Genomic DNA, 24,058 nt, shown 5'->3' with positions numbered 1-24,058 from the left:
GGCAAAATTGTTTCCAGTTTCTTTCCAGGCTGCCCACTTCTCCCAGCCCCTAGTTCATGTTGCACAGACTGCACGCTTGCAGAAGCTCTCCCTGGAGTTTTGGAAGTCATGGTCTCAAAGGTGCCTGCAGACGAGCTGCCAGCAGCCTATATTCTGTACTCACCAAGTTCTTAGGTGCTCTAATGACACCAAACAGACCCTCCAGTTTTCAAGCAGCAATTCGGTGTCATTTCAGTTGTCAGATGCACGTTCATAAGGCTTAAAATGGGAAACAGTTACCCCGCCTGGACCTTTCGCGTGAGGTCGGCCAGAAAAGGTGAGGGTTTTTTTTTTTTTGCTGGGAGTGGTTGATGGTTCATGGTTCATGCTAAGAATGAGCATGAAGTGTGACAAATATTTCTGTTTGGAGAAGTGTGGCGTCTTAAGTCTCCTGATTTTTGAGCTTGGAAATGTCAATGCCGTGGTTGTAATGTAACACCTCAATTATGGTGCAGGGGGTAAGGAAGAAAGACTCTGAAACCTGCAAGCTTCTTTAGATCCACAGCCTGAGCCACAATTAAGGTTTCAGAAACACCAAAGGCGAGCCAATGAGTGTCATTTTTAACCAGTTTGAACATTTTACTACTTCCTAACATCGGAAGCACCCGGGCTGGAGAGCCTGCTTCTTGTCCTCAATAAAGTGATTAAACTGAATGGGTGTTGAGGAGTGTTATTAGGCTGAGAAGTGTTAAAAATAGAGATGCTCTGTTTTCTGAAAGCCGTAGCAGGCCTGGAGAGACTGGCAGCCTCGAGGTGCCACTGAGGGGCCTGAGGACAGGGAGGGAGGGTGGCGGTCCCGGGCTCCCTGGTCTGAGATGGGGTGCTGGGTGTTGTGATGGACCTCTTTCCCAGCTGTTCATCAAGAATAGAGTGACAGGGGAAGCTGTGGATTGGTTGCTTCTGCCTTGGTGTTGAAGAACACCCCTCCCCCAGGATGTGTGTGTGTATGTGTGTGTGTGTGTATTAACAATTTTAAAGTAACTGACAATGCTGGAGTCTAGGATGGACACCTTGACCTAAATATTCAGCCCTACACTAATTGAATTTACCTGCTAATCTTAGGGGTGGTAGGGGGTGGGGAGGGGTCCAATTTGGGCAGTGAGTAAAGGGCAGATTATAAGGGGCACATGCAGAGAGCTGGGGAAGGGGAGAGACCTCAGAACCAAGGCTGAGCATCTGCTCTGTCGGGCCTGGATTCATTTAGGATGCTCAGGGATGATGGAAGAAAGGGACTTTTTGGTTAACTGAAGGTCAACCTAGAAAACCTTGTCTGTTTCATCTTTGTAGTTTGACTGTCATTCATCAATGTGAGAGGCCATTTTTCTACTTTAAGTGAATACAGTTGATTGTTTTTTATGATAGACTATCTCGCTGGCTTAGAAGTCAAAAGGAGAATGCCCAGGAAGGGAGCCAGTCATGGAGGGATCTTCCCAACTCTGGTTTTATTGGAAGTCAGTCTTGAAGATGAGTGTTACCTTTTCTTCTGTCAAGCCCTGCATGTTTTCACGTCTTGAACTCATTCGTCCCCCTGACAGCTTTAGGTGGCAGGGCGGGGCAAGGAACTTGACGTCCATTTTACAGGTGGATAAGTGGAGGCCGACTAGCACACCAGAGTCCACAGCACAGCCAGATCTTGACTCTGGCGCTGCTGGCCCCAGTCCAGGCTCTGTCAGATGGACAGTGGTGGTGCATTCCTGGACCAAGGAGGAGGGCTGTTCTTTAAAGAAGAGGGATGAACTGAGGCGGTGCCTTCAGAGATTGTGGGAAAGATCTCGAACCTCCCGGGATGAGCCAGAGTATGGAGAACAGCAGGGGCCTCGAGCATGCTGCCTCCAGGACCTTTTTCTACTGCCCTTAATGTGAACGTCTTACTCTTTAACCTTTTATATAACCAAAGGCTATGATGGTTAAGTGGGCTTCCTGTGCTCCCACTCTGATTGAGTTTGTTTCTTGTTCTTTATACTTACTGGCTATGAGCCCTTGGACAAGTGAACTAAGCTTTTCAAGTCTCAATTTTTTACTTCTATAAAATGGGGATAATCTTAGAATTAATGGCAGAGTTAAATGGTATGTGAACTAAGCTGTTCAAACCTCAATTTTCACTCTATGAAATGGGGATAATCTTATAATTGATGGCAGAGTTAAATGATATGTGGCGTATGGAGCTTATTTTATAATAAATGTTCAATAACTGTTAGTTATCAGTATTCTTTTTTTAAAATTTATTTCATTATTTTTGGCTGCATTGGGTCTTTGTTGCTGTGCGCAGACATTTCTCTAGTTGAGGCAAGTGGGGGCTACTCTTATGGTGCATGGGCTTCTCATTGCAGTGGCTTCTCTTGTTGCGGAGCATGGGCTCTAGGTGTGTGGGCTTCAGTAGTTGTGGCTCACCGGCTCTAGAGCGCAGGCTCAGTAGTTGTGGCGCACGGGCTTAATTGCTCTGCCGCATGTGGGATCTTCCTGGCCCAGGGCTTGAACCCCTGTCCCCTACACTGGCAGGCAGGTTCTTAACCACTGCGCCACCAGGGAAGTCCAGTTATCAGTATTCTTATCATTGCTGTCAGTGCTGCAGCCGCAGCCTCATTACTCCTCGTCGCAGGGCAGCCCTTGTGGGACGCCTGGCATCCTGGGAAGGGACGCGTTAGGGTGCAGTTGCCAAGTGCCAGTTCCCGTTGCTGGGTACCTTCTTGTGCATCATCTCATGTGAACTTCCTAACAAGCTTGTGACCTCATTTCTGGCTGAGTGGTGCCCCCTGGAACTGTGCGATTTCAGAGTCTCTCTTGTAGGATACGAGGGATGTATCATTACCTCTCTAGCAGGCGAAGAAACCGAGGCTCATCCAGGTTAGACTGCTTCTGCTCTTGATGTAGCTGGTGGGCACCTGAGCTGGAATCTGTCGACATCAAAACCAGGGATAGACTTGACATTGACGCAGTCCTGCCTCTTCCCAGCAGCCCCGCTGGCTGTCTGCGAGGGCTGTGACATGGCTTCCTGGTGGGGCTCTCAGGAGAAGACAAGTTCCTGTCTGCAGGGCTCTTACAGGTCACAGCCAAGGGAATAGTCAACAGACACTCGTATGCAGATCCTTGCCCGCTGGTCTCTTGGAGAGTGCAGTGGTTATGACACAGTGACAGCGTTTGAAGCCCTCTGAAATGCTTTGTTCTTTGTCACTTGTTGAAATATGATTACAAAACAAAGTACACACACACACACACAGTTGCAAGTGGAATTGGAGAGAGATGCTAGGCATAGGGAGAGAGCAGGGGATTCTCAGAGGAATGGGGATGAGGGAATCCCTGCTATAGGGATCCCAAAGAGACCGCAAGGGTGTGAGAGGTCTTGGTATGCTTTTCAGTCAGTGAGAAATGAGGGAGGAAGGATCCTGCTGGAAGAAAGGGAGGGAGGGCCAGAGTGCAGCCAAGCTGAGCAAGGCTGCCCCCCTCCTTTTCTCTGAAAGCATCTTAATGGAACATTTAATTGGAGGGAATATCGGGATGTCGGGGGGCTGGCACGGTGGCAGACATCAGCTTGTGCGTTTGCTCCTGGCCGTCACCTCCAGACAGGCCTGCTCTTGCTCTTGCCCATTGTCCAGGCAGCACTCATGACCCGTACCCTGGGAGGTGGGGCAGTGGGGAGGGGGTCCCCTCCATGCCAGATTTCAGGTGAAGGCCTGGGACAGAGGATTCTGGAGGTGCTCCAGTAGAAGGAGCAGGGTTATTGAGGTTGAGAGCAGGAGGCCAGAGGCTTAGGTCACAAAAAGTGCTTTTTTTTTTTTCCAGATCTTTATCGGGGTATAATCACTTTACACTGTTGTGCCAGTTTCTGCTGTACAACAAAATGAACCAGCTGTATTTATACGCATATTCCCATATCCCCTCCCTCTTGAGCCTCCCTCCCACCCTCCCTGTCCCACCCCTCTAGGTCATCACCCATCACCGAGTTGATCTCCATGGGCTATGCACCCACTAGCCATCTCTTTTACACTTGGTAGTGTATATATGTTAATGCTCTTCCCCCACCTCGAAGTGCTCTGAGGCTGTTAGATGCCAGGAAAAAGCCCTCTTTCCATTATGAACGTCTCACCTGAGAATCCGCAAGTGGGGACCAGTGAGGAAGGTGGTGGTTGGTGACCAAGGGATGAGGGGATATCCAGTAGAATCATGGTGGAAATCCCCACTGGGGTTCTTCTGGCCTCTTAACCTAATGTCTTACAAATGCCAAGATGGCAGCGCTACCTCTTTTAAGCAGGACAAAGCCGTGAACCCTTGAGAGCGTGGGTGTTCCCTGAAACTCAGGGGTCAGCCTCTGCCATGGCCTTGTGGGCTCAGTCCAGCTGGGTCTGGCTAAGGATTCTCTCAGTGTCTGGACTCTCTGTCCCACTTTGTCTGCCTGATAGAGCGAGGTCTTCCCCTGGGGAAGGAGTCCCCCGGCTGAACCGGGGAAGCCAGCCCCAGCGTGATGCAGCAAGCAGCGTCCCATCACCAGGGGCTGTAAGCATTTGAGCCCCTTTTCAGCCACATGTAGCCTTCTTTGCCATGTGCTTCCAGCTTCTTCCCCAACAACACCCATTCATCTTTTCTTCTCCCTTAGTTGTCAACTTAAAACATCATTTATAGGTAGACAAATGAAGTGACTTACCCAAGGCCACACAGCTCAGGCAGGGACCGTCAGGACTCTGAGTCCGTGCTGCTGCAGGAGAGCTGGGTTCCCCTGGCCAGCAGAACCCTCTTCGAGCCACTTATCCACGTTTCATCTGAGGGTGCCCTTCTCTTGTCCCAAACGGCCGAAGCCCATGCATTCAAGAGCCCCAGAGACTGCTGTGTCTCACCTTTCTGGGCCATGTACTCATGGCAGGTGGGCTTTCCCCCAGGAACTGTAGGGCTGGAGTGCTATGGGCTGGAGTTCCTGAAGGCTCAGGCCAAAGGCTGGGCTCCTGGAGGTCATCAACTTGATGAAGTGAAATTATTCTGTAATCATCATAACTTATCCAAGCGCTTACTATGTGCCAGCTACTTCACAGATGTTCTTGTTCTCACTATCTTCTGAGGATGGATGACCCCATTTAAGGAGGGAAGTAAGGCCACAAAGTTGATGCCAGGCGCATAGCACCAATGGATGGCAGAAGCCCAAAGCCGTGTCTGGCCACTAGCCACTGTAGGGCTTTACCTCGGAAGATCTCTGAGTTGGCACAGTGTGTCTGGAAGGAAGTCTACTTCATCACAACAGGGGCTGACATTCTCATGGAAAGAGAGGTTTTTGTGCCACTGCACTGATTCCCACCTTACCTTGTTTAGCTGATCATGAAAGTTGCCCGGGCAAGAAAGAGATTAAAGGCAGTGGTAAGGTGAACCCTTAAATCAGCACTCTTAGATTTCAGGAAGATTTGTATGTTATTGTTTTCATGGCAACAGATTTACCATCCAACTTGTATTTTACTTAAAATCACTCACCTTAAATAGGTTTGCACTCATTGCAGTAGGAGGACGATATGTAACATCAAAACTTGGCCATGAGTGTTGGGAGCTGACGGGAGATGAGCCATTTCTTTGATCTTCTCCCAGTGGAGGGTGATCAGGCCGCATCTTTCCTTGCACATTGTTGCTTTGTGTGGAGGTGTCTTGGAAGTGCATAACAATCAGTGTCATTTGCCTTTTCTTTATCTTCTACTCCCCAGAGAAAGTCTGCTGAAGGCTTATCCAGAGTGGGAGTCTCTCCTCCTTTCGTTTTATCTTTGTGTTTAGTCTGGGGTGGTAAGAATATTTTAAATGTTCGGACTTCCCTGGTGGCACAGTGGTTAAGAATCTGCCTGCCAATGCAGGGACATGGGTTTGAGCCCTGGTCTGGAAAGATCCCACATGCTGTGAAACAACTAAGCCCGTGCGCCACTACTGCTGACCCTGCACTCTAGAGCCTGTGAGCCACAACTGCCGAAGCCCACATGCCTAGAGCCTGTGCTCTGCAACAAGAGAAGCCACCACAATGAGAAGTCCGTGCACCGCAGAGTAGCCCCCGCTTGCCACAACTAGAGAAAGCCTGCAAGCAGCAATGAAGACCCAACATAGCCCCCCCCCCAAAAAAAGAAAGAAAATAAAACAATATTTTCAATGTTACGGCATGTTTATTGCGTGCATCTGACGTCTGTGTGGGTCTCAGACACTGACACTGGGGGAGGATGTTAATGGCAGTGAGTTTTATTGAGCAGTTGCTGGATGCCAGGCACGGCGGTAAAATATACTTTTTAAATGAATCACCACTCGACCCTGTGAAGTAGGTATTCTGTGCCGTTTTACAGGTGAAGAAACAGGTCCAGAGAAGATAATTAGCTTGTCTGGGGTGGTAGCTACAAATGGTAGAACCCAGGACTTGAACTTGTGTTTTGTTTGTTTCCAGAGCGAGGGTTCTTCTCTACTATGCAGCTGTATATTGAGTGTATATGTTTCTACTGGCCACAGACTATGTTTCTAAGCCTATTGGGTTACCTGCTGGTGCTAAGAGTGGTAACAATGGAGGAGCTTTTTAAGCCTCTCTGGGCTGAGAACTGAGTGGCGGGGATAAGGGACAAGGTGGACCCCTGTCTTCTCTGTGGGACATGAGAACAGGACCCGTGAAAGCCGGGGGTGCCAGGGTACCCTAGAACCTCCTGGTAGTGTGACGTTTATCAGGAAGAATGAAAAATGTTCTCTCAGAGTAAAGGTGCCTCAGCCCTTCCTTTTGACCCATTCCAAGATCTCATTTTCTACCAAATGGACTTTTAGCGAGATGTAAGGTGTCTGGCATTTACCAGATTATTGATGGCAAATTGACTTCTAGAGATCAGAGAGCCTGCCGCCCAAAATCCCTGGTCATCCCGTGATCTCTGTGCCCCGGCCAGGGAGACTGTCCTGGTGGCTTTCTCAGTCTGCCTTTGACTGAGGCCCTGTGTCATTAGTTCATCCCCCCCATCCTGTAGCGAGGCCAGGCCCTGAGGACCTTTCTCCTACTTCGTTGTCACAGAGAACTACCCTTGACCCATATCCTGAGCCAATCGATAGGGCTGGTTGTTTTCCAGGCAGCCCACATCTGCCTACCTGCTTTCCCTTTCCCCTCTCTCCGGAGTCTGCACCTTACACAGATGCTGGTTCTGTATCCGTTTTTGTTTTGTTGATAAAGGTGAAAGAGAGAGAGCGAGAGAGAGAGAGAGCAGGCCTTCCAGCTCGAGAGAGAGAGAGAGAGAGAGAGAGAGAGAGAGAGAGAGCAGGCCTTCCAGCTCCTCTTAGGGAGTACGCATCTCCTTGAGTGAAAGAACACGCAGTGCTGGCCTTTGGAATTGGCAGCCAGTGTACTGTTCTCTGTCAGATAAGAGGTACTGTAAATAAAACTGTACACCATGGCCCGTTGTAAAATGCCCGGTGTCTGTACTCATTGTTCTGACAGCTTATGCTTTTTTTGGGTCTGCTGTTTTGGTACACTCTGTACTTCCTTATGTAAGCAGGCATGCATATCTCATCAGAACAGTCAAGATGTTTATTTTAAAATCTCAAGGAATTAAAAGAAAAAGGACACAGTACTCAACATTAGATGCTGGCAGACGTTCGGTGTTTTTTCAGTGGTTCCTCCCCCCACCCTCCACCCCGTCTTGTTAGCGTGGGGGTGGGAGAGGTTTTGGAGAGGGAGGGATTTTGAAATTGTTTTTTTTCTCTCATTGGCTTCTCTGCCGTATTTACTTCAGAGCGACGCCAGCCCACGTCTGACTGTATTCAGTATCTTTTTGTTGAGTATCTTTCCGTCCCCTTCCTAGATGCTCGGGACCCCCAGCCCTGTTTCCGGGCAGGAAAGCTAGTGAGCAGGAAGGCTCTAGACTTTGCAAAGGAAGAGAGACCAGAGGTAGTGGCCGGGGAGGAGGGCAGCTGCGGGGAGCCTGCCTGACATGCTTCTACTGGATTTCAGCTCTGTTGTTGTTGGAATGCTGGGTGTGGATAGAAGGCTTTAGGGTTTTGAAAGTGCTTTTCTGGCATGTCTGTCCTTTGATTCCTGCGCGTCAGGGTGATCCTTGGCCCAGAGGGAAGCGGCTCCCACACACGGAGGCCTTACACCGGCTCCAGCCTCCACGTGGGCTGTGGCCACTGCCTCCTTTCTTTTCATCCAACCTTAACCTGCTGTGAACCCTCCTCCTTCCTCTGGCCCCTCTTTAACTTTCTGGGGGCATCAGGACGTCAGGGAGAAAGGGGAGAATTCAGAATGTCCAGGCAGCTCCTGCTCCCCACAGCGCAGCATCCCTGACTGATGGGGCTGAGAATGTCTGTCTGTCTGCCTGTCTTTCCCTTAACACTGACTCTCAGATAAAGTCAGGGCCTGGGCTGGGAGGGGGATCCCTCGGCAGATCTCTGCCGGCCAGAGGAGGGTCCACTCGGGGCGACTGGAAGCTCCCGAGTGTGCTGGAGGGAGGGCTTCTTGTTGGCTGCAGGGGCATGAATGCTGGGCTGGGGGAGCAGAGGGTCGATGAAAGGGACATCTTGCTCCAGGGGAAGCAGACAGCTCCACTTCCCCAGCTTTCCTTTCCTTCTCCCTGAAACGGCCTGAGTTCCAGCTCCAGACCATGTCCTTGAATTTTGGAAAAGGGACAGCAGACAACCTGGAGCGTGTAGACTAAGGACTCTGCCACCCCCTAGGGGACAGCCTGGCAGTGCCCTCAGTGGCCAGTGCCCCCTTCCCAGGCCCAGTTCTGCACCCAGGAATCTGCTTGAGGGTTTCTTTATCAGGCAATTAGTGAGCACTAGCTGCATGTCAGGCACAGAGCAGAGAATTGGGGACGGAGCAGAGGATGAGACAGATGGCAGCCCTGGTCTCATGGAGCTTACAGTCTGCTGGGGAGCCAGAGAAGAGGAAAGGAGCCTGGTAGGTAGCAGACGACCCGTGGATGGGCTCCTGGGGCTCGTTGGGCAGGGGTGTAAAAGCTGTGGGGGGTGTGCCTCGGGGCGGGGGGGTGGGTTGTATATACAAAGAGCTGCTGATAGTGACATGCTGGTCCTGTGACAGATCTTCCTGCTCCCTCGACAAGACACTCACTCACCTTTAAATTAGCAGGACAAGAGGGGTGTGTGTGTGTGTGTGTGTGTGTGTGTGTGATTATAGTGAAATATGTCTTTACAAATATGAGGCTCACTTTACACAAGATAAATGGCCCCCAAATAGCTGTACATTGAATTTCAGTAAAATCAATCATACTTTGCACAAAGGAGTTCTTGAAAGGAGTCCTGGCCCCGAGCCTGGCTGGGTTGACGGTCGGAGCCACTGACCGGCTCTGTGGCTCTGCCCCGACACCTGGGGCCAAGCACCTTCCTTACCTTGTCACACTCCTTTGGGACTGTCTCTTGCTGTTCCCGTTTTACAGATGGAGTGACAGGCTCACCGAGATTAGGCAGCTCGCTGAGGGGCACAGCTGGAGATTAGCTTGGCTGAGATTTGAACTCTGATCTGTCTGACCCGAATCCTGAGCTCTTCACCACAGCCTGCTGCCCCTCCACACCCCGAGGTATAAAGAACATCAATAATCTCATATCTGCAGAGTGCCTGGTGATTAACAAGAGTTTTCTATTTGTTAATATCCATTATCTCTTATGAGCCTCATAGCCTCAAGGGAGGCAGGCAGATCCGATCATTCCCATTTCACAGATGCGGACACAGGTACGCTGAGGTGTGATGAGCTGTGTGGTGTCCGCAGCAGGGACCTGGTTCTCCCCACGCTGGATCTTACTGTTACCTCCTCTAGTTCACTCGGCTCTGTAATCACTGTGGAGGATAGCGAGGGTCTAGCTCACTTTATCATCGTGTGGGTCTGCCTCTTTGCTGTTCAGTTTCTCTCCCTGTGCTCCATACCCCATCTTGCCCACTCCCCTCTCTGCCGCCATGCCAACCGGCCGGCCTCCTTGCTCTTCCTTTGTCTGGAGCCGACTTCCTTGGGCAGTGGGCTCACCTTCTCGTTCTCCCCTCAGATGTCAGCTCATCCCATGTGAAATAGCAGCCCCCACCCTCTCTGTCCCTCTCCACTTATTTAGTTCTCTCTTTATCGCTTATTGCCACCTATTTTCTATTTAATTGACTTTTTTTTTAATTAAAAAATTTTTTTTGGCCACGCTGTGCAGCAAGTGAATTCTTACCCCAACCAGGGATTGAACCCCGTGCCTCCTGCAGTGGGAGTGCAGTGTCTTAACTGCCGCACTGCCAGGGAAGTCCCTTACTTGACTTTTAAAAATGTGCCTTCCCCTCTAGAGTATAAGCTCCTTGAGGGCAGGGATTTGTCTCTTTTGTCCATTTGCTGTAAGCCCCCTGTTGGCATCTACTTAACAGACATCCGGAAGTGTCCGTTCCTGAGCTATGCCCTGGACTTCTCCTCACTCCAGAATGAATGAGCCCCAGGAAATACTGGGAACGGGGGGGATGCAGATGATATGTCTGTATGTGCCCATCGTGTTCAACTGGCATGACTGCCTTCCTCCCTGCCCACCCCCTTGCACTGATGCTTTATAAATGTGTTGGTGGCTGAGTGAGGTCACCGTAATGCATTTTGGGAATGGCCATGTGGTTTCTGCACACTTGAGTTGCTCTGAATGCAAACCTGACATCATACTGAAGGCAGCAGTGAACAACATATGCACAGTAAACAGGCAGAGACTGTCTTATTGATTAACAGATGAGGCCTCTATTATCGATCAAAGCTTGGCGAGGAAATTTATCACTTTTAATTTCAGGGCTGCCAAATATCTCTGCCTCTGAGCCAGCCATTACAGAGACAATTTAAAGGCCGTGCCTCCTTGGGAGAGGGGGGGTCGCTGCCTCTCTCTGTCCAGCTCTTGTGTCCTGGAACTGTTCATCCTTGCTGTTGGGCTAGGGGTTTGGGGGGAGTCTGGGTGGGGGTGGGGCGTGTGGAGGCTTCACGAATGGGGACTGGCGTGGGAGCCCACGTCCACGGTATCCACGTGGGAGGGGGGTTGTCACCCCCAGTCACTGAAGACGGAAGAGGGGACTTTCACACACTCAGCTCAGTTTTGTGACTTCAGCAAGGCAGGGGTGGAGAGGGGAGGACTTTGAGGGCAGCCAGATGTGGTCAGGCCTGGGCCAAGCTGGCAGCTTTGCCGAGGTCACGTGTGCTAATCTGCTTCATCTTCATCGGAGCTCGCATGGCGGCTCACATCCGGCCCTTGATCGCCTACCTGCCCTTCTTCCTTCTCCCTGCGTCTCAGTCATTAAAGCAGACGCTCCTGCAGCCACATGGATGGCTGTTTTCTAAGAACCCTCCTCACGGCAGCCCTTTGAAGCTGCGGCATGCGCGGGCTCCTTGCCCAGAGGCAGAGCTCCAGCGCCATGGCAGTGGCGATGGTGATGGCGAGTCCCTCCCCTGCGCGGCCCCTGCTTCCCTCCTCAGCCCACCCCCTTTCTTCTTTGGGGAGCCATGAGAACTGGTAGGACCAAAGAAGTGAATACAGTTAAAGTCCGATCCCTCACGGATGCGCAGATAATCATTGCTGGCTAATGATGTGGGGGTGGGGGGAGTTTCTCACTACCAAGGGGCTGGGATTTCATTCACCCCCAGTCTTCTCACTCCTGCCCTTTGAGGTACTTGCTGCATTTCCGGTATAAGTGGATGGAAAGTGGCCTGGCTCCTCCCGTGTGAACGCAAGTGGTGACAGCTTTGCCGTCAAGCTCCCTGGCTCTGTCTTTGAAGCTCTAGAAGCTGCTTTCAGGTCCTTGGCCCTAGAACACCCTGCAGCTTGTAGGGACACCTGGAGGGAATCATGGTATTCTCCCTGCCTCGGGGCAAAATTCAACTCCAGCCATCTAAGACAAATGACAGTATTTATTTTTAAAGCTCTTAAGGAAAAGTGATTTCATATCTTTCCTGGGGCACTTTATCACTCATTTATTTAGTCAGTCAACTAATATTTATTGAGCATCTAACAGAGGGTATATCCTGCTACTTTTTAGGAATATAGACAAGATCAATGCCCTAAATGTTTATTAGTGTTTAAGTCTATACTAGTACACCTTGTATTCTGAGTTCTCGTGCTTAATATGCTTAATACTCCAAGGCAAAGATTTTAAAACTATTTAAAAATTAGTGGAACCTTTTATTCCAAATAGAATTTTACACAAAACCTTGAGGTATAAAAGGGATAAATTGGATTTTTCTTTTTTTTTTTTTATTATTTTTTTGGGGGTACACCAAGTTCAATCATCTGTTTTTATACACATATCCCCGTATTCCCTCCCATCCTTGACTCCCCCCCCTCGAGTCCCCCCCACCCTCCCCGCCCCAGTCCTCTAAGGCATCTTCCATCCTCGAGTTGGACTCCCTTTGTTATACAACACCTTCCCACTGACTATCTGTTTTACAGTTGGTAGTATATATATGTCTGTGCTACTCTCTCACTTCATCTCAGTTTCCCCTTCACCCCCCTGGATTTTTCTTTTAATTTGGGGAAAGGGAGTCCAGAGCCCACCTTCATATTCATAAAGCATCTTGCAGATGGAACCCTAGGAAGGCTGAAGGGTATAGGGATTAAGAGCAAAGGCTCTGAAGTCAGGCTGCCTGGGTTTGAATCTGCCTCAGCAGTTACCCACTGTGTGACATTGGGAAAGCTACTTAACCTCTCTGAGCTTGAGTTGTCTCATCTGCTACAGGGGGGTAACCATACTATGTCCTTTAAAAGGTTGTTAGGATTAAATGAAATGATATATCCTAAATACTTAGCCTCATGCCTAGTATATGCTGCAGCCTAAGGAAACCTGAGATGATTTGAAAATAGCACTAGACTGCTTTCTACTGCAAATATGTGGAAGAAGTAGTTCTGCGTCTTACAAGACCGTAATACAAAACTAAAACACAGGCACACTTAAAGAAGTGCTCAGACGTGCTGAAAGGAACACAGTGCAGCGGCAGGTTGGAAAAGGCAGAGCAGTGAGACGCCGGCATCCCGGGCGCATGCGTACTCCGGTCTCGGAAATGGACTAGGACCGGAATGGACAGGAATGAGGCGGGGCATTGCTCAGGCACAGAGACCCACGGAGGGGCGAGTGGCACCCAGAGAGGGCTGGCGAGGACAGCTCCCACTGGAGCTGGACAGCTAATGGGTCAGGTTACAGAAGGCCTTGAAGCCAAGAGCCCAATTCCAAGAGGAATTTAGAATCAGTGCAAATTGTGAGCCACTGTATCTTTTTGAGCAAGGAAGTGTGAGGAGGCCGGTGGCCTCCAAGGAACCTGCCTCTGTTGGGTGGATGAGAGGACGGCTGGTGGTGTGGCAGCCCTTCTCCAGCCATCCAGTGTTCTGGGCACGACCCGACAAGTACCTCAGTCGGGGCAGTGGTTATCGACATGCAGTGAAAGAGATGCATCTAGAAGACGTTTGGAGCGAAGACCACCAAGGCTTGTGACAGGTGCCCCAGGGTGAAATAACAGAGCCTTAAAGACTGTTAGCAAGTGGTAGAAAGTGATCTTCACATTGTGACACTGTTGCTTTGAGGCTTGTAAATACGGTTCCCCAAAAGTTGATCAATTGAATTGCACTGAATTGATTTTGTTTATTCCACAGATATGTACAATAATACGTCCCCGCTGGGTGTCAGGCAGGTACAGCTGTGCATGGGATGACATGTTCCCGCCCTCGGGGAGCTGGAGACGGGTCCACGGGCACTTAGGGGACACCCTGGGTGAGGCTGCGACCTGGCACGTACAGGGTGCTGTGGGAGCACAGAGAAGGGCTACCTTACCCAGACACGGGGCAAGGGGACGGGAGCTGAGGCATGAATGATGAAGCGGGGGGGCTGTACTGTGGGACTGGGGAGAGGGGCAGGAGTGTCAGAGCCAGAGGAGGTACAGAGGGATGGTCAGAGATATTGCAGTGAGGAAGCGCAGGGCTGGAGACCAGGCAACGAGGATGAGGAGCGAGAGAAGCAGCAAGAAAGAGAAGCACAAGAAGGGCTTTGTGAGTCACCGTGTAGAGTTTAGACTTTATCCTGGAGGCCCTGGGAAGTCATTCAGAGATTTTAAGTGGTCAGTACAGGAGGTGGCTGGGGTAGACAGTTTAGTTTTAGACACACTGCGTTAGGGGTTTATCCATGTAGTGATATGTCAGCAATTCCTACCTTCCCGTAGAGTATAATCTGGGCAACAGGGCACATTTTCCCTCATTGTATAATGTACTCCTTTCCATCTCTCAACTGGAGCCAGCCCTGCAGAATCCCCCTTCTTCTTGGGCATCTCTCCTGGACCCCATCTCTGTTTGTCCTGGGTATTCTGGTTTTGTTCCCTCTTCTGTCTGCGAGAGCCCTCGGTGGAGGCATTTGGAGCTCAGTTGGGTGGACGATCACATTTTGCAAGAGGGTCTGGGCTGGCTCTGCGGTGTGGGTTATCCCTGACTCCGGATCTCACAGGTGTTCGGCCTCCTCCCCCAGGGTCCACCCCAAGGGTGCACGACTGTGGCCCAGGACCCCCTTTCCTAATGCAGTGTCACTCTTAATAATAAGGTAACTGCCTCCCTTTTCTTTCAGCGGGTGCCAAAGCCTTTGTCTGTGATCAGTGTGGTGCCCAGTTTTCAAAGGAGGATGCCCTGGAGACACACAGGCAGACCCATACTGGTAAGTGACTGATCCCCATCCTCCATATCCTCCGCAACATGACGGTGCAGGGGTGTGAGTATCTTGTCTCCCAGGGGAGCTGTGAGTGGGGATGGCGTGTGCCACGTTCAGCTACCTTTGCTTGTGGGGCTGTCGGGGCAGGAATTTATACATGTGACTTTGCCCCAGAAGAACAACAGCCCTGGATTAGCGCAAGATCTTTGTCTCTAATAGGCCACTTAGATACCCATCTTCATGGAGACGTTAGTGCGTTCAGAACCTTAGAAAGTCAGCAATGTTATCTAAGCATCTTCTTCCTTTGGTGAAGAGTCAGAAAACCTCCCACACCCCATCTGACTAACTCTGAAACCCTCCTGTGGCCCCAGTGGGCTGGTCCTCTGTCTGCAGGAGTCTAGGCATTGTCTAAAAGAAAGCAGTCTGTCCACAGGAATGTGTTTGAACAATATTAGCAAATGATACTGCTTTGATTTCAAAGTTGATTTTGCAGCATCAGCGTCATCTCATCATGGTAACTGGCGTCACCCTCACGCTCATCGACATGGCTCACACTTACTGAAAGTTCACCATGTGCCAGGCACTGTCATCCGTGCTTTACGTGATCTAACTTGGCCAACCTTTCCATAACTCTGTAAGGTAGGAGGCTACTCCCATGTCATAGATGAGGAAACTGAGATTTAGAGGAGAGGAAGTGAACAGTGGGGACAGGAGTGGTACAGTTTAGACTGCCTGGGTTTCACCCTGGCTCTACCACTTACCCTTTGTGGGACCATGGATCAGTTACTTAAGCTCTCTTAATTTGGGTTTCCTCATCTGTTAGAAAAGTGGAATAATAATAGTACCTACATCATAGCATAGATTCGTTGGGGAGATTAAATAAGACATTTTATTTGAAGTGCTTTGGGGAATGCTTGGCTCGTAATAAGCATTCAATAAATAGTAGCAGATGCATTTAATTTAGTAAATATTTATTGAGTTCCTACAGTGTGCTCAGCATCTTGGGGTCTTTAAGGTCTAGCAACATACGGGACAGATAGCATTCTTCATGGAACTGAGATTCTAATAAGGAGACAGGATAGACAAATAATTGCATAATATAACGCCAGGCCGTAATAAGTTCTAGTAAGAAAAACTATAGCAGGATAAGGGAGAAAAGTGGTATTTTAGATCAGATGGTCAGGCTTCTCTGAGAAGGTGACATCTGAGCAAAGTCCTAAAGTTGGGAAGTGAGTCACTTAGAGGTTTCAGGGAAGAAGTTCTCTGGGCAAAGGGAACAAGCACTTGCAGAAGCCCTGGGGCTGGGTTGAACTTGACGGGTTCCAGGAAGAGCACAAAAAGCAGTGTGGTAGGGGGTGGGCAGAGAGGTACAGAGAACGGTGGGAGATGAGGTCGGAAATCAGGTGAGTCTCTCAACCCTGGCAAGGGATTTGGATTTTATCCTGCATGTGCAGAGAGTCCACTGGAGGGGGATAAAATATTTGCACGTCATACATCTGATAAGAAACTTCTGGTTTGAAAATATAAAGAACTCTTAGGACTCAATAATAAAAATACAAATAACCAAAGTAAAAGATGTGCAGAGGATGTGAATAGACGTTTCTCCAAAACAAACAAATAGTCACTGAGCACATGAAAAGATGCTCGATATCTTTAGCCATCAGGGGACTACAAATAAAATCACAATGAGATACTACTTCACACCCATCAAGATGTAGCTGTCATAAAAATACAGGCAGTAAGAAGTTGTCAAAGATGTGGAAAGATCAGAACCCTCATACACTGCTGGTGGAGTGTAAAATGGTGCAGCCACTTTGGAAAACAGTCTCAAAAAGTTAAACAGGTCCTCAAAAAGTTAAACAGTTACTGTGTGACCCAGCAACTCCTATATATATGAAAACACAAAAACTTGCACATAAATGTTCATAACAGCATTATTTAAAATCGCCAAAAACGTAGAGATAACTCAATGTCCACCTACTGATGAATGGATAAACAGAATGTAATTTATCCATACGTTGGGGTATTACTCATCTATAAAAAGGAATTGGGGGAGGGGGTGGGAGGGAGGTCCAAGAGGGAGGGGATATATGTATACATATAGCTGGTTCACTTCACTGTACAGCAGAAACTAACGCAACATTGTAAAGCACTTATACTCTGATAAAAAATTTAAAAAAAAAAAGGGAATGAGGCACTGATACACTCTATAACATGGGTGCATCTTTAGAACCTTATGCTCCGTGGAAGAAGCCAGTCACAAAAGGCCACATATTGTATGATGCTGCTTATATGAAACACCCAGAATCGACAGATCTATAGACAGAAAGTAAATTAGTAAGTGCCAGGGGCTGGGAGATTTGGGGGGAAGTAGGCAGTGAATACTGATGGGTATGGGGTTTCTTTTATTTATTTGTTTATTTATTTATTGGCTGCATTGGGTCTTCGTTGCTGCGCACAGGCTTTCTCTAGTTGTGGTGAGTGGGGGCTACTCTTTGTTGCAGTGCTTGGGCTTCTCATTGCAGTGGCTTCTCTTGTTGCAGAGCACAACCTCTAGGTGCATGGGCTTCAGTAGTTGTGGCTTGCAGGCTCTAGGGCGCAGGCTCAGTAGTTGTGGCGTGTGGGCTTACTTGCTCCGCGGCATGTGGGATCTTCCCGGACCAGGGCTCAGACCTGTGTTCCCTGCATTAGCAAGCAGATTCTTAACCACTGTGCCACCAGGGAAGCCCCTGGGGTTTCTTTTTGGGGTATGAAAATGTTCTAAAATTGATTGTGGTGATGGTTATGCATCTCTGAATATATTAAAAACTACTGACTTTATACCTTAAAAGCATGAATTGTATATTACAGGGTATATGAATTATGCCCCAGCAAAGCTGCGTACACATACACACACACTGCACACACCCCCGCATGCACACACATTTATAGAAAAGGGGAAAATAGTCCATTGCAGGCTGCTGAATGGGAGGATGACATGATTTGGTTTATGGGTCTAAAATATTACCCTGGTTTGTGTGTTGAGAATTGACCACAGGAGGGTTTGTTATCAATTGCTGTATACAAGGAACCACTCCAACAGTAGATTAAAGCCAACGGTGGATTAAAGTAGTTGACTGTGCTCAGCTGGGCAGTTTTCACTTGGGGTCTCCCATGTGGTTGCAGTTGGGTGGTGTCTGGGGCTGGAGGCGTCTGCAGGCTGGATAGGGCTGGAGGCCCGCCATGGCTTCCTCATTCACACATCTGCCTCCCCGTCCTCCTCCCCATGGCCTGTCTCTACAACCAGGACTCCTCACCTCCCTGCTCAGGGCTTCAAGAGTCAGGAAGCAGAAAGTGCCAGCCCTCTTAAAAGCTAGGCTGGGAACACATAGCATCACTTCCGCTATATTTCATTGCTCTCAGCAGGCACAGGTCAGCCCCAGATTCAAGGGCTCCCCTTCCCAGGCTGGGGAGGAATGATAGACACAGAGGGAAAGAGGAACTGGGGGCAGGCATCTGTGGAGACAAGCCACTAAGCCACCGCAGGAGCCGGAGGGGAAGGAGGAAGACCAGTCAGTTGCTGCTGCTGCTGCTACAATTATTGTCAATATTTTCTTGTCCTTCTGCCTCACAAAGTCAGCCTCTCTGAGTGGAAGGCATACATCCTAGTCCTGGTATCATGGGCTCTGGGCTGGTGCTGCCCTGGCCTGGGGTGGTGGGAGGAGAACTTTCTGGGTGAGCTCTCATGCCAGTCACGGTCTCCCTGTCTCCATCCTAGAGAAGAGGACTCGGCTAGAAGATTTTGCCCAGGGTTCCAGAGCTGGTTGTCTTGAAAGCCAGGGGAGGACGCCAGTCTCCCAGGCTCCCAGACATTTTCTTACTGCTGGACCACATGTGTAACCGAGAATCCTACTTTGAGAATTCCGGTCGGGGGGCTGAGGAGGCTGAGCTCTGAGCCAGCTTTGCCAAGCAGCTTAATTCTGTCCATCCAGATTACATTTGCAGCGGCAGGGAGCAAGCTGCCCTCACAGCCAGGGCCAGGGCGAGAGGCTGAGTCCCCGCCAGGTGAGCAGATGGGGAGGTTGTTCACAGGCAGACCCCGCACACTTATTGAGCACCTTCTGTGTGCCCAGCACTGGCTGGGGATATGGCGGTGAGCAACAGAGGCGTGCTCCCTTTTTTTTTTTTTCCGAACAGCTCTATTGAAATATAATTCACCTCCTGTTCACCTGTTTAGAGTATCCAATTCAATAGGTTTTGATATATCAGTGTATTTTTTAAACTGTTGTAAAAGATAGACAACATAGGGCTTCCCTGGTAGTGCAGTGGTTAAGAATCTGCCTGCCAATGCAGGGGACACAGGTTTCATCCCTGATCGGGGAAGATCCCACATGCCTCGGAGCAAGCAAGCCCGTGCGCCACAACTACTGACCCTGCGCCCTAGAGCCTGCAGGCCACAACTATTGAGCCCACGTGCCACCACTACTGAAGCCCGTGTGCCTAGAGCCCATACTCTGCAGCAAGAGAAGCCACTGCAATAAGAAGCCCATGCACCCAACAAAGTGTAGTCCCCACTCCCCGTAACTAGAGAAAACCTGCACGCAGCAACAAAGACCCAACACAGCCAATAAATAAATAAATAAGTAAATAAAGAAATTTATTTTAAAAGAAGATATATAACAAAATTTGCCATTTTAACTATTCTAAAGTGTACAATCCAGTGGTATTAAGGACATTATAACCTGTTTTTAGAGTTTGGTATTGACTCAGCTTTGAAAATCAGGAGGCGTGTTAGGACCAATGCCCTTCTAGGATTTATTAAAAAAGTGATCAACACTTTCCAAAAAAGACTATTAGTTTCAGGTATGATTGGAAAGAACCTGGAGTTTGAGTCAGAAGCTGAGGAGGGGGCATCTAACTCCACTGTCTAGCAGGTGAATAACCTTGTTGCTCATCCTTTCTGTCCTTCAAGTCTCCTCTCCTGCCAAGGAGTATGGTACCCATCCTTCCTGTAGCAGAGGCAGGGCCCAGCCCATTCAGACTTACTTTTGCTTTATCTCCAGGTTGAATCCAAATTGTGGGAGAGGGCCCAAGGTGGATGCTTTGAGAAAGGCTCCCTCTGCACCTGGCTGTGAGAGCAGGGCAAGCTCCCTCCACGTGAGGAACACTCCCTGGTGTGGGGCCGGCTGCCCTCGGCTGGGGGAGAGGCAGTAGCAGCCTTATCCTCAGCATCAGGTTGACAATGAAGCAGCTCTTCTGACACGGCAGAGCCCATTTATCACCTATAGTGCTATTTCCTGCGGAACCCAGATAGATCCTCAACTCTTAATAATCAAGGAAAGAACACAACTTGAAATCTAGTTGCCATCTCTATTCTAAGAAAGAGGGCCTCTGAGGAAGAGAGAGGCCTGATTATAAGGAATGCTGAAAGTGATGCTAAAATTATTGGACTGGGTAAAGCCAGTGGGGTACCAGGTGCCATTGGAGAGCCAACAAGAGGGCAGGGAGAGAGCTCTGAAAAGGAAAAGCAATCGAGACTCTGGGAGAGTAAAATCATGGTAATGTCACCTGATATTTCCTTTCTTTTCTTTTCTTTTTTTTTTTTTTTTTTTGGGTCCATGCCATGTGGCATGTGGGATCTTAATTCTCCAACCAGGGATTGAACCTGCGCCCCCTGCATTGGAAGCGTGGAGTCTTACCCACTGAACTGCCGGGGAAGTCCCCACCTTGTATATCTGAGACCTTTGTTTATCAAACACTTTCCTCTGTTATACCCATTTAACAGATAAGAAGATGGAGGCCTAGAAGCTCCCCACTAGGAAGTGAAGAGCTGGAACTTGACCCAACTCTTAACTTCAGTGCTCTTTCCGCCAGTCCCCAGCTGCCTGCACGTTGACTTACTGTTGTCCATGAGTGTGTGGCTGATGGTTTAGGGAGAGATCGTGTAGCTCGTGGCCCTGTCCTGGGCAGGGCTCTTTTGGATCCCTGTGACCTATTTAACTGAGACTCCTCAACACCTTGATGCCCATGTGTCCCTCGGGAGATAGGGTACAATTTCCCTGAAACAGATCAGGCCCGGGAGTTCCATGCCCAAGGCCAGCTGCCACATGGGGAATTCACGGGGTTGGTGTGTTGCATGGTATCAGATGGGAGGTCAGGGTGCCTCGCTGGTACTCTTGACACTGAGAAATGAATTTAGTAGAAAGTATTTCCAGTTCTGTTTTCGCCAAACGCATCTTCACGTCTCACCCTTTCGACCCCACTTACCCTGGATTTTTCTGCCCTGGTGTGTGTGAGCCCACCTCTTGTCCCCTCCCTCCAGGATCTAGGTGGGCTCCGGCCAGTGCTCAGGGAGGACACAGTTACGGTTGGGCTGGGCTCAGGCTTCGTTATCACACTTTAGTTTTCTGTTTTGCTACAGCAAAGACTTTGAGGAGATAAACAGAGATCATTTTACACCTTTTATATTATGACAAATACATATTGCAAAACACTGCTGCTTCCAAAATGTTTGGGTTGCAGAGCAGCGAGGAATTAACAGCTCTGCAGCTCCCCAAGATGCTTGTACTTCATTTACACATCAGAATTTTTTTGCACTGTTCAGTAAAATAAAAAGCGAGAAAACACACACGCACGTACACACACGCACCCACTGCACCACTCGGGTTCTATATTAGGAATGTCTTAAATTAGTAAGTAGTTCTTTAAAGTCCAGATAAACTGATAAATGCCATTAATGGCTTAATTTATCCTCTGGGTTTGAAATTTGACACATGGACACTATCTTGGCTCAGGAAACACAAGTGGTTTTGTGCCAGAGGTTTTAATGACCGATCAGTAATATAAATGGCTGCATCACTGAACAGAAATAGTTTCTCTGTGTCATTTGATCTGGGAACTTCTTCGGCCAGCCAGCAGTTAATAAATTTAAAAATAATTACCCTCTTCATTCAAAGTCAAACTAATTAGGAGTGGGTTTTACAAATCATAATGTTGTCCAAGCCACTGTACATCCCCGTTTGGGACTTGAACAGGCCCGGGGGCAACAGATGGGATTGGGTGGCGTTAATTAGAGGGCCGGGGAGATACACTGCTGCTGAGCTGCAGGCGAGGGGGTTGGGACAGTCTGCAGCGTACCCTGTGGGCGAGGGCATGAGGAGAGCTCAGTGGGGCAGCCTTGGAGTTGAGCTGTAGGGACATTCAACTCTTTGTGTTTTTTTTTTTTTTTTTTTGGCTGCATTGGGTCTTTGTTGCGGGGTGTGGGCTTCTCAGTGCGGTGGCTTCTCTTGTTGGGGAGCACAGGCTCTAGGCATGCAGGCTTCTGTAGTTGCAGCACGTGGGCTCAGTCGTTGTGACATGTAGGGTCCTAGAGTGCATGAGCTTCAGTAGTTGCCGTGCGTGAGCTCAGTAGCTGTGGCGTTCAGGCTCTAGAGCACAGGCTCAGTAGTTGTGGCTTATGAGCTTAGTTGCTCCGTGGCATGTGGGATCTTCCTGGACCAGGTCTTGAACCCGTGTCCCCTGCATTGGCAGGCGGATTCTTAACCACCGTGCCACCAGGGAAGCCCCCGTCAACTCTTTTAGTCCGTATATAAGAAACTCAGAGCAGCTGCCTCTGTGTGATCTGAACACGGGGGAGATGAGGCCAATATCAGTGTTTGGGCACCAGGCCAAAGAGACTATGAGAACCCCAAAAGCAGGAAAGGCAGATGTACGATGGCTACTTGGGGAAGATGGACCTGCCTGAAGGCAGGGGAGTGGAGAGGAGGACCTCTCGAAGGCTTTATTCAGTAGGCAAGTTGGGGCCCTGATAGCATGGTTCAGGTTTGTCTTGCAGGCTTCAGGGAAGAGGGGCCCTTGGAGCCTGAAGTCTGAGTGTGGCGTTCAGGGTATTCGGAGCATAGTGACACCTGGAACTTAGGATCTGGTGTCAGACTGTCTAGTTTCAAATCCTAGGCCCGTCACTTCCACGTTTTTTGAGCTTGAGCAGGCTGCTTAACTTCCCTAAGCCTCCACCTCCTCCTTGGTAACATGACGGCAGTGATGCTGTCACACGAGGGACATTGTGATGACTTAACCTGATGATCTGTGGAGAGCACTCGCCATAGGCCTTGCATGGAATAAACTCTCAGTAAATGGTGGTGGTGGTTCCTAAAACTGGATCATCGTGGTCTTCACCAGAGGTCTCGGAGGGTACCCATTCCCCTGACCAGGTAGGTGAGAGGGAAGGGCCGGGTTAGTGGTCGTGGTGGTGGGGGAATGGGAATGGCGTACAGCTGCTTTCCCAGGGTGATGGGATCTTCGAGGATCCCTGACTTGTCCTCTGGCCAAGAGGACATTTCCAGCGTGCCCACAGAGCTAATAGCACCCAGAGCCCTCTAAGTGCAGTGGGGATGGGTAAGAGCAGAGTGAAGTTCTGCATGTTGAACCATCGTACAGAACAGATTTGGTAGATCCTACTTAAGGCACTGGTGCCTAGAATGCCCAAAGCTGCCCCGGGGGACCACCCTTTACCAGTGTCTGAGCAGATGATGTGTACAGCTGGGCCAGACGAGCTGCAGAGCTGGGACCAGCATGAAGCAGGTGTTGCCCCTTCCAGAAGCATCAGGAACGTGCCCTGCCATGTCTTAGAGGACACCTCATTGGTCGGTGCCCTTGAATTCAGGCTCAGGAATCTTGAGTCCCCCGCTGGTGTCCTGGCCCACGTCTGTTACCCTTAGGAATCTGATTATTCTGGAAACATAAGTAAGACCTTCTATGTGATGTCTCCTTATGCCCTCCTAGTGCCCTGGTAAGGAAAAGAGGCTAAAGTCATTCCTAGGTTTAGGAGTTCTGGGGCTGGGAAGCGTCAGGGAAGCCTTGGAGGCCAGGACGTTAATTTGAACTAGGTCTCCAGACTTGCCCCAAAGCAATTCCACTCCCTCCTCCAGCCCCCACTGTGCCCCCCCAGGTCGGCCAGGTTAGTGACTTGGGTTTGCTGCATCAGAGTAGCCTGTGCAGCTGTTTTGTCCCATCATTCCTTCATTCATTTCTTCCCTAAGTTTTAAAATACCTACTATGTGCAAGGAGCTTTGTGGACCCAATGCCTAATGGTGAAGAAAACTTTTGCCGGCCTTCCTGAAGGCTACCATGTTGTGGAGGAAATGAACAAGTACGGTGAATTTTCCTTGGGTACAGATAATATAATAGCTGTACTCAACTGGATACTTTGGAGATATAATTTTATTAAGTCCTCATTACAGTCCTAAAATGTAGACATTTCTCCTCCCTGTTCTTTGCTGGAGAAAACTGAGACTTGGAAAGTTTAAGGACGACCTGTACAGGGTGGGTAGAATGTGTGCCTCGGGCTCCTACAGCCCAGAGCTCATGTCCTACTGCTGCCTTCCCTCCCTGTGTGGGCCTGCGCATTGTATGTTACGTGCAGACCAGGGGCTCCGC

The 24,058-nt window shown here is 49.4% G+C and overlaps 1 protein-coding gene across 5 annotated transcripts in view; it reads left to right on the top strand.

Moving 5' to 3' along the window:
• Window positions 1-24,058, top strand: part of ZBTB16 (zinc finger and BTB domain containing 16) — a 186,944-nt gene that overhangs the window by 111,050 nt on the left and 51,836 nt on the right. For all 5 annotated transcript variants that reach the window (XM_057747645.1, XM_057747648.1, XM_057747647.1 and 2 more), the window contains exon 4: window positions 14,564-14,650. In XM_057747645.1, coding sequence (XP_057603628.1) covers window positions 14,564-14,650 — 87 coding nt within the window. The remainder of the gene's footprint in view (window positions 1-14,563; window positions 14,651-24,058) is intronic.

This window comes from Hippopotamus amphibius, chromosome 9, assembly GCF_030028045.1.
Source record: "Hippopotamus amphibius kiboko isolate mHipAmp2 chromosome 9, mHipAmp2.hap2, whole genome shotgun sequence".
NCBI lineage: Eukaryota > Metazoa > Chordata > Mammalia > Artiodactyla > Hippopotamidae > Hippopotamus > Hippopotamus amphibius.
Note: the sequence above shows the minus strand (reverse complement) of the source record. Positions and strands in the feature narration are given on the sequence as shown.